Below are 11,174 nucleotides of genomic sequence, written 5' to 3'. Positions count from 1 at the left end.
TTTAACCCCCTTCCTTCCTTCCATCTAATTTGAAGGGTCTCATGAGCTTGTGAATCTCAGGGAGATTCCTTAGGGATTCACAATAATTTATTTTAATTTTCCCTTTAGAATAATAGAAAAGGAACCATATTCTAACACTTTAAAGCAGTGGTTTTCAATCCTGGTCCTGGGGACCCACTGCTCTGCACATTTTGTCTCCCTTATTTAACACACCTGATTCGGATCATCAGCTCGTTAGGAAAGAGCTCCATGAACTGCACTGAGTGTATCAGATAAGAGAGACATACAAATGCCGCTTTTCCACTGCATGGTACGGCTCGGCTCGGTTTGCGTTTCCACTGCAGTTTAGTACTGCTTTAGAGTGGGCGGGATTATAGACATGTCGTTATAGTTGCGCCGCCTCTACTGCCGTGACATTATTGTAAACTCTACACTGCCCAAAAAACTCGCTTTAAATATATAAAATATAAAAACTCTTTAAATATAAAAAACTTACCAAATGGGAGTGCCTGATCTGACTCTTTCCCTTTAACCCCCTTCCTTCCTTCCATCTAATTTGAAGGGTCTCATGAGCTTGTGAATCTCAGGGAGATTCCTTAGGGATTCACAATAATTTATTTTAATTTTCCCTTTAGAATAATAGAAAAGGAACCATATTCTAACACTTTAAAGCAGTGGTTTTCAATCCTGGTCCTGGGGACCCACTGCTCTGCATATTTTGTATGCTGTGTTCGAAATGCCATACTATCATACTACTCTTACTATTTCTGCAGTATCCAGTATGTATGCTGTGCATAGTATGCAAATTTTCTGTATGCATGTAATACCCGGATGACCTACTATATTCGCCAGAATCTGCTAATATAACTCAAGTACACTGAAATCAGTACAGAAGCTGTTCGGAAAGGCATACTACCATACTATATTGCAGTATGCTGTGTATATACTGTGGTTCGGCTCAGCTCAGTTTGCGTTTTCACTGGAGTATAGTACCGCTTTAGAGTGGGCGGGATTATAGACATGTCGTTATAGTTGTGCCGCCTCTACTGCCGCGACCTCCTGAAACAGTGGCTGTGTTCGAAATGCCATACTATCATACTACTGTTACTATTTCTGCAGTATCCAATATGTATGCTGTGCATAGTATGCAAATTTTCTGTATGCATGTAATACCCGGATGACCTACTATATTCGCCAGAATCTGCTAAATATAACTCAAGTACACTGAAATCAGTACAGAAGCTGTTCGGAATGGCATACTACCATACTATATTGCAGTATGCTGTGTGTATACTGTGAATAGTATGTGAATTTTCTGTATGCATGGAATGCCCGGATTACCTGCTACATTGGCTGAAATTTGATGTATGCATCTGAAGACGCTGCACGGGATACTGTTTCCCAGAACGCAATGCACTCCATGTGACGTTTCATCTTCAAACGCGTGAGTGAACTGGAGGTGGGGAATAGTAATTATAAATGTAAAACTTGTATTTGTACGTATATACATACTACAAACTATCGCTGTGTATCTAAAAACAGTATCGTTAGTAGGACATAAATTGTACTTTAATCTCTACAGCACGTTTCCGATAATCAAATGATGTCACCTTTATCTTTATAGCGCTTTATACAGTACAGATTCTTTCAAAGATATTAAATAATAATAATATTGCAGCAATATAATATATAAATAAAATGTATAAATAAAAATATTTCAATTATGCAAACAGAATTCAATTCCACTATCAAGCAGTTCTAAAAATAAATGGAGTGTATTACTCTAAGGACAAATTTGTTGGTAGAGGCTATTTACATTAACTCCGCCCACCAATGCCTGGCTGTGATTAACAGCACCGCAAAAGACACTTGCATTTCCGAAGTATCAGTGGCGCAGCAAGTAGAACGTGAGCTGTTTGCTTTTGACGCAGTCGACCCGAGTTCGATCCTGGCTTTTGTCAAACTCATGCTTCTCCTTTTCCCATCACATACCAGATCAGAAAGACATTTATTTTCAATAAAAATTAAGTAAATATTTGAAAAGTGGAAATAAAACGCCTCAATAATACAATGTATGCTTTAGGAAGGTTTTTGTCCCAATAAAGTGGCTTTCATCTAATACAATTTATATATATATATGCTAATTTACACTCAATATGTCATTGCATACTGTTTTATGTACACTGAAATCAGTACAGAAGCTGTTCGGAATGGCATACTACCATACTATATTGCAGTATGCTGTGTGTATACTGTGAATAGTATGTGAATTTTCTGTATGCATGGAATGCCCGGATTACCTGCTACATTGGCTGAAATTTGATGTATGCATCTGAAGACGCTGCACGGGATACTGTTTCCCAGAACGCAATGCACTCCATGTGACGTTTCATCTTCAAACTTAAGCATACTACTCTGAAACATTTATTGCTTATTGTATACTGTTTCACACACTATTCTTTAAAAAAATAGTAGGCAGTATGCACTGTGTACTGGGCAGTAAGCAAGTATGCCATTTCGAACACAGCCAGTTTTTCATTCCGTGTCGTCCCATCAAGCTCTCACTGGATCCGCTCCTCGGCTATCAACGAGAGGAACGTCTGTACTTCCTCAACAGACCACGAAACAGCCATTATTTTGTTGTTTTAAAAAAAGGTGCGCTCGTACGAAACTGTTGCGTTCATTCAAAAAAAGTTGCGTTCGATCCTCACTGGCTGTGCTGATTTAATCTAGCGGGTCTAGTGTCTCGTGTCGCAAGTTCAATGACGCAGGTAGTGATGATTCTCTCCGGCCAATCAGTGATCAGCAGGGTTTACATGTCACATTTTGGTAACGGTACGGTTCGCTTGGAACCAAAAATGTGCATAGCAGTGGGTCCCCAGGACCAGGATTGAAAACCACTGCTTTAAAGTGTGTGCAGTTGTGCATTTTCAGTAAAAGTGTCACCAAATGGAATTGCAAAAATAATGATCGTTTTCAAACAGGTTTCCTGAAAATCTACAGTTGGTCAAACAAATGGATAGTCCCACCCCAAACTCAAACCATTGGTTGATCCAATGTCAATCTGGTCGGGTTGCGCAAATAAACAGAGCAATGATTTGATGGCGCCACAGTATTGTGAATTTTTAAATGGCTTGCTTCTGTTTGTCTCTGCATATTATACTGGGATAAGTATTTTAACATTGAAAGAAATTACACCCATCACCTTTAAAGGGGTGGTTCACTGTTTTTTTTTCTAGGCTTGATTGTGTTTATGGGGTGCAGTCTAACACGTGTTAATGATTCGTTTAAAAAAAAAAAACACATTATTTTTCACATAATTTACCTTTATTCCACACTGTTCTGTCCCTTCTCTGAGAATCGCGCTGATCATTTCCTGCTTTTATGAAGCCCCGCCCTCAGAAATAGGCGATGGGCTCTGATTGGTTAGCTAGCCCAGTGTGTTGTGATTGGCTAAACCGCCTCTATTGTGCGTCTAAACGTCCCGCCCCTCACCTCAGCAGCATGTGCTCCGGTTGTATTGTAAACACCTGCTTTTGCGTCATTAATATCGCTTATCAGTTTGAGCCCGATTGAGAAGCAGAGGATATGATTGAAGACGTGCAGAACCTGTGCAAGCACGGCTTTTAATGGTAGGCCTATGTTTTTTGTTTGTTGTTGTCTCATACTTTTAGATATGCTGTTATTTGTAAATGCTACTGCTTATGTTAGCTTTTAATATACAGTTTTATCCTGATTAAAGCTTTAATACAGTACGGCAACTGCACGCGCATCCATGTTTAAAGCTTCTCATAGCTATGTGAAAATAAGTGTATAATTGTAACAGTTCATTGTTGGAGAGAGAGAGAGAGAGAGAGAGGGGTGCAGAGCAGGGGGACGCAAGGAACAGTATTAAGAACCGCTGCTTTAGAACATTGATTTTGAATCTTGTGAATCCATTAGAATTGTTAGAAGACAAGAATCGCGATTCATATATGAATAGATTTTTACGTGCACCTCTAGTTTTTTCTTCCTCTTCTCTAAAGCAGCGCAGCCTCGCTCCCTTTGCTGCCTTTTCCCGAGGGCGGGGTTTATCTGGGTTTGTGATGTCACAAACCAGCCGTTTTTGTAGGCATTAAACTGCCAGAATTTTAAAAGACGATATCTCCGCTTGCATTGAACTTTCAGCTTCATAACTTTGCAGATATTGTTTATGCTCAAACAGCAACATTACACACTAACTAACGTTAAAAAAGTGAAATCGCAATCAACCACCCCTTTAATGAAGAGAGCCTTGCATCAAAGAACTCTTGATTAATCATAGCGTCTGAGTCATGTCAGCCCTATTTCATGCCTGAGATCCTGCCTGTCTGCAGCTTCATCCACATATCTCTTATTTTGTTACAGTGTATGATGACTAAATGTCGTGTTTACATCTTTACTGTACTAAACTCTTTTTTTTATTGTAGAATTGGCAAAGGTTTTCAGGGAGTGATGAAGCGCTGGGGGTTCAAAGGTCAGCCAGCTTCCCATGGACAAACTAAAACACACAGGAGGCCAGGCTCTCTGGGGCCGGGAGGGGTGAGTTTTATTATTTCTGTACTTATAGAGTGTCACTTCATGCTAGTGGGCTTTGCAGTGTGATTCCTGTGTTTTTTTTCTAGGGATGCATGATATATGGGCAGTGTAATTTTTTTGTTTTCATATTTAAACTACTGTTCAAAAAGTTTGGTCAGTAAGATTTTTTAAGAGAAATTAATACTTTTATATAGCAAGTGTGCTTTAAGTTGATCAAAGACAGAAAAAGCTAATATATATATATATATATATATTGATATAAAAAATAAAACTTGAACTTTCTTAATAAGTCTTAAACTTTCTGTTCATCATATAATCCTGAAAAAGTATCACTATTTCCACAATCCGTGAGTGATAGTGTTCCTTTGGTCCCCATCACAGTGGCGTAGCGCAGAATCGCGGGGCGATTTGTCACTGTTACGTCGCATTATTGGAAATATTTCTGTTTTAAACCATGAATGCTGATATTAAGCAGCGTGCAAACTTTGCGCAGGAGTTATGCTGGTGAACGTCTTAACCTCGGTCAATTATACAAAGTGAAAGTAAAAAAGTAAAAATTGACGGCACACACAGATCAAATGCAGGGTGGTGTTCATTAAAAAGATTCATCATCAAATCTTATGGACCACTTTTTTTTACAGTGTGTCTTTTTATTTTATTTTATTTTGTATTTGTATTTGTATTTATTTATTTATTTTTCTTTTTGTAGCATGACAACCACAGTTCTCATTCACCTACTCTTTCGTTTAAAAGTTTGGGGTTGGTAAGATTTTTTTATGTTTTTGAAAGAAGGCTCAGATGCTCACCAACACTTCAAAAATACAGTAAAACAGTAATATTGTAAAATATTATTACAATTTCAAATAACTCTTCTATTTTAATATATTTAAAAAATGTAATTTATTTCCTGTGATGGCAAAGCTGCATTTTCAGCAGTCATAACCCCAGTCTTCAGTGTCACAGGATCCTTCATAAATCATTCTAATATGCTGATTTGGTGCTCAAGAAATGTTTATTATTATTATTATTATCAATGTTATTGCTATCAATGTATTATCAATTTATTTATTTGAAATAGAAATCTTTTATAACATTATAAATGTCTTTACTGTCGCATCAATGTAATCAGTGCTTGAAGTGGAAAAAAATAAGTGCCGGTACTCAGTGGCGTAGCGCAAATCCGAGGGGGCGGGGGTTGGGATTTACGTTGCAATATTGGAATTATTTTCTGTTTTAAACCATGAAGGCGAGCAAATGGATATCATACAAGCAACGTGCAAACTTTGCACAAGACTTATGCTGGTGAATGTCTTTCACCAGAAAGTGAAAGTAAAAACTGAGAGCGCTTTCTGCATCTGGCGCCGCATTAACTCGGCGCCAGATAAATAAATAATTATTCTCTCAGAGACGACAAGAGACGAATCTACTTCAACATATGCTGATAACTGCATAAAACTGTCTTGAATTATTCCCTTAATATTTCTCTGTGTGTGTCTGTGTACAGCAGTAAACCGAATACAGTGTTTATCTCTCCTTGTTTCAGATGATGAGAGAGATGAGAACTCCTGAACAACCTTGTGGACTGAAAGTCAGGCTAGGGAATTTAAAAACAGGCACTCTTAAATGTGCATTGAAAATTGCAAGTTGATAAAACCTGGACCATATTCATTTAACATCTAAGGATAAATGTAGCTCTTAACTGGCTGAGTTCAACAGTAGAAAATCAGTTCAGTCTCCTCAGCTGTAAATGTCATTGGCTGTTAAAGTCTTGTGTTGCTTATAATAAATAATAATAATATAATATGTTTCATAAACAGCCAAGCAGCAGACAGAGGTGAAATAATATGCAATATACAAGATAAGTTACAAAAGCATAGAACAGAGAATGAAGGCAAGCAATTCATTTAGAAACATTGTAAATCGGTGAGTTTTGAGAGCAGTTTTAAAGGTCTGGAGTGAAGAGATAACACAGAGATATTGTGGTAGCTTATTCCAGAGCTTGGCAGCGGAAATGCAGATAGCCAGAATTTGGGTAATGCAAGCATATTTTCAGAGCTCGATCTCAATGTATGGGCAGGGACATAGGGGAGAATTAATTCAGAAAGGTAAGAAGGTGCTAAACCATGACGGGCCTTGAAAACTAAAACAAGAATCTTAAACTGAATACGATAGCTGACATACGATGTGGGCAGATTTTTGGTAAATTTAAAAAAAATTAAGGATTTGGTTGGGTAGGCCATAAAACAAGGAGTTACAGTAATCCAGACACGACATAATAAACGCATGAACAACAGTTTCAGCATCTTTGAAATGTAAAGATGTTTTTAAAAATGGTTAAATTGACATGTTGATGTCACACCAGCAGTCTTTCCGAATGATCAATGATGCAAACTGTATGCATTAGTGATGGTGCTTATGGGGTGTCGCTCTGAGACGGGTGAGTATGAGACTGGGTGGAAAAAATCACAGTATACTCACTACAAAAAACTAGACTACACCACTGCCTGATATGAAGAGACGTAATCCCCGAAACAGAGCTTCCCACTTGCGCAATACGGAAATATCTGCTAAGCGTGTTACTTATCTTTGTCAACCTGGCAACCATGTGCACGCACGCTCTCTCCACTGTGGATAAACACGCTTGCTTTCTGAAAACACCGGTTAGCTTGCAGTTTAGCGATCTCCACTTCAATATTCTATTATCTCTGTATCGTGATACGTATCGTGACTTTGCTGGTGATTTCACAGCCCTAGTAATGACTGCTGAAAATTCAGCTTTGCCATCACAGGAATAAATTACATTGTAAAATAAATTTAACATAAAACACATTTAAAATTGTAATAGTATTTCACAATGTTACTTTTTTTGTTATTTGTTTTTGTTTTGATTTAAAAATTGTTCTTTCAAAAAAAAAAAAAATCTTACTGACCCTAAAATTCTGAACAGTAGTGTAGTCATTTCCTGTTTGATCCAGATTTAAAAAATTGTCACAGAGATGCTAGGAACTAATTGAATTTTTTTCTCAGGAACAGGAACAGATTTTCCCTTCACTATATATTTTTGGATATTGAAGCACTTTCCTCTCCGAGAGATTTCAAGTCAGTCATTTCGGGTAGCTGTAACTGTCCCGTATGGTCTCTCAGGAGAGTTTAGCATGACCTCAGTATGCCCTTTCGAATAGTTAATGGATGAATGGACTTGTCTCCTTGCTCTCAGGACCCAGCAAAAGTTTTCAAAGGAAAGAAGATGCCAGGCAGGATGGGAAACATTTACGACACCAATCATGGCTTGAAGGTACACCTACCAGAATGCACAAAATGTACTTTTAAATCCTTTAGAAACTGTTTGCATAGAAATATGTTTGTACATTTGCCCTTTTCATTTGTCCATAAAGCCAAATACATGTTCTGCTGATACTTCTGCTCTGCATTGCACTGTGCAGTTTACATGCTGCATTGCATATACTGGATGGCATAAACATTTTTTGTTGTACATTTATTATACATCAAAATACACAGTAAGCACAATTTCAAAGCTCAGCTGTAGTATCTTTTGCTCAGGAGACAAAATAATAAACTTTTTGAAATAAATTCTGTTGTAGGAACAAGATAGATTTATTCTTTTAAATCCAGGCATGACCAAGTTGTGTATACAAGGTGTCGTACACCAAAATGACAATATTGCAAGACTCACTTGACGGTGAAACATGTGCTTTTGGTCTGTCCAATATTTAATGTCATGAGACAAAGGTTATTATCAGGACAAACTCTTAAGGACTTGTTTTATAAGATGGACCCAGAAAAACTTTTCTTTCAATTTCTTTCAAACGTACATTTAAAGTATCTTTTATAGAAATGTATGTGTAATACTTTTTTATAATTGTTTTTTATTCATTTATTTATGTTTGTTGTATTTGTATTTTGTGTTCTACTATATTTTTAATGTATAATCTTTGCCATGAAATAGCCTGTGAAGCTGATGTGGCAATAAACTTAAATTAAACTGTGCTCAGGAGACACCAACTGTAAAGTCACCCAGTGCCACAGTGAGAAAAATCATTTGTGAGCATGTGTAGTTTCACTAAGGTCTTTACTGTGGCAGGTATGGAGAGTGAACACCAAGTATAACATCCTCTACATCAACGGATCTGTCCCGGGTCACCGCAACTGTCTTGTTAAGGTAAAACGCCTCTCACATACTCAAACTCTCAAGTGTGCGAAGTCAAATGCACTTGTCCTCAGGTAGAATATCTTTTTGAAGGTGAAGGATCTTCTCCTTCTGCGTCTTTGCTTTTATCTTTTCTGCGTCTGTCTTCACTTTCAACAGTTTAGCTAAAAAAAAAAAAAAGAGTTGTGAACTGTACTGTCCATGCCAGCACAAGCACTGACCTTGGCACGCTAGCACATACTCGTGCTGAGTGATTCATCTATAACCATGCGCAGAGGCGGCTGTGTGTCCTAAGTGCATCAGTGAATTGATCATGTGTGGTCAGCATTTCGTCTCGTAAAGTTTGCTTACATACACACTCAACCGAAAGTTGAACTCTCTCAAAGTTTGACTTCATTCAGGAACAGATGACTTTGTAATACCTAGTCGAGTGTATTCTTCTCCGCTTGTTTAATCATGGTGCTTACATTTGCTTGATCAGGTCAGGGACTCAATTCTGCCCACTCGGTTGGAGAACAACAAGAACCCGCCATTCCCCACATTCTTTGCTGATGGAGATAAAGAGCTCCCTGAAGACCTTTTCGATGAGGACATGTTCCAGTTTGGGCAGCCCATGCCTGAATGAGGTTGTGAGCCCACAATTCTTGCTTATGCTGGTAAAAGACACTGGGCATGACGTGACCCTTGATCGACGCCTTTCATCTAGTGGATTCAGCATTGCTGGGCTGAAAGACTTTTAAAGAAGTGTCAAGTAAACGCATAAATACAGGTATTCAGGTTCAGGTACAGAGTAAACTCATACTTCTGTATAACAACTGGATCATGTTTAGGTGTCAAACGCAGTTGTGTATTTAAACAATAAAACCTGTTTGATATAATTACTGAATTCGTTTTATTTTCATATGTTATAGCGATAAAGCATTGCACGGAAGCACTAGGAGAGTAGTTACTTTAAGCTATATATAAAATTAATATATAATTAAAATAAAGGTATAAGTAAAATATACATTTAATATATAATATTTTATATGTGTATATGTGTGTGTAGATATAAAATTATTTACATTTTCAGTTAATTATAAAATTTTATTTTATATATACAATAAATTTAATTTAATTTTGTATTAAATTACATTAATAAAATAATTTAATGTAACATTTTTATTTAATTGTATATTGTATAAATATTAATTTTAATATGAAATAATAAGTACCTTAAATGTTAATAATAAAATCAAATAACTAGAGGCTCAGAGTCTGGAATTAAAGAAATGGAGGCTATGAATTACTATGAATATTAAATTTGCAACAAGTTTGGTATTCAGTTAACTAAATGATACTCAACATTAATTCTTATGCTTAATATTAAACTAAACTAAAACTTAATGCATATATGTATCTTGAAAAAGACATGAGCCCAAAACGTATAAGGAATGTGAGAAATCCGCTCTCTTGATAATATTTTTCTGAAGCTCACCTGTGATCACCTGCTCAACTTATTTATTACTAAACATCATTATAAGATTGGTTATTTTTGTTTAAGTGGTGTCCGCATTTCTGGTCTTATTTGACAATCTGCTCGATGGACGTAAAGTTGCAAATACATCAAGCTGACAGCAAAACTCTGTAAGGATACCCTGATGGGACACGCTGTGCTGACCTCCGTGCATTAGAGAAGAGAGCGGGAGGAGGAGGTGGAGACGAAAGGATGAATAGATGCTGACAATGGTTGACATTTCTCCCTCTCTCTAAGTGAGGGGAATAAATCAAGGCATTAATGTTGCATGAGTTAAAGCTCACTGACTGATGAAGGGAGGGAGTGAGTGTGTGTGTGGATGGAGTGGCTACATTAGAGTCGAAAGCCCTGAAACCTTGTTTTCTACACACAGCCTTACTACATTGAAGAAAGGTCATGTAAACACTTTGTATGTACATCGTCTTCTCTCCATCCTGTTTGTCTTGTTCTTAAGAAACACCAGAATAGTAATGGATACAGCCAGTGGGCATTTTATGGAAGTACAACAACAAAACAAGAAATGACTCAAACCAACAAACTTGTAAACTTTTTTTTTTTTTTAATGGAAAATGTAAAAATGATACAGTAAAAGCCTTTTAACTGCTTAGGTTTAATTACCATATTTATGGTGACAATTAACATTTAAAGCTTTTGAATAATTGAAAACTTTTATGCAGAAAAGACATTTATAATGTTACAAAGAATTTCTATTTCAAATTAATGTCGTTATTTTTAACATTCTATTCATCAAGTAATCGTGAACAAAACATTAAGCAGCACAACTGTTTTCAACATTGATAAAAATAAGAAATGTTCGCTGTGCACCAAAGCAGCATATTAGAATGGTTTTCTTATTAATATTATTAAATCATGAATTGCCTCAACAATTTGCCTTGAGGTGAATTATAACAAAATGTTTCCATTATATTGCAT

The 11,174-nt window shown here is 36.8% G+C and overlaps 1 protein-coding gene across 2 annotated transcripts in view; it reads left to right on the top strand.

The window, feature by feature from the left end:
• Positions 1-9,606, top strand: part of LOC107688359 (39S ribosomal protein L3, mitochondrial-like) — a 15,313-nt gene extending 5,707 nt beyond the window's left edge. Inside the window, exons 7-11 of one of the 2 annotated variants that reach the window (XR_001634229.1) lie at positions 4,449-4,560; positions 7,775-7,852; positions 8,660-8,737; positions 9,207-9,471; positions 9,503-9,606. Coding sequence is in view for 1 of the 2 variants with exons in the window: in XM_016486004.1 (XP_016341490.1) it covers positions 4,449-4,560; positions 7,775-7,852; positions 8,660-8,737; positions 9,207-9,350 (412 nt within the window). In the remaining variant the exon portion in view is untranslated. Of the gene's footprint in view, positions 1-4,448; positions 4,561-7,774; positions 7,853-8,659; positions 8,738-9,206 lie in introns of both variants that reach the window. The other variant, XM_016486004.1, reaches the window with a different exon arrangement.
• Positions 9,607-11,174: the final 1,568 nt, after the last annotated feature.

Source organism: Sinocyclocheilus anshuiensis, unplaced genomic scaffold (assembly GCF_001515605.1).
Source record: "Sinocyclocheilus anshuiensis isolate Anshui unplaced genomic scaffold, SAMN03320099.WGS_v1.1 scaffold209, whole genome shotgun sequence".
Lineage (NCBI taxonomy): Eukaryota > Metazoa > Chordata > Actinopteri > Cypriniformes > Cyprinidae > Sinocyclocheilus > Sinocyclocheilus anshuiensis.
This window is presented reverse-complemented; position numbering and strand designations above follow the sequence as displayed.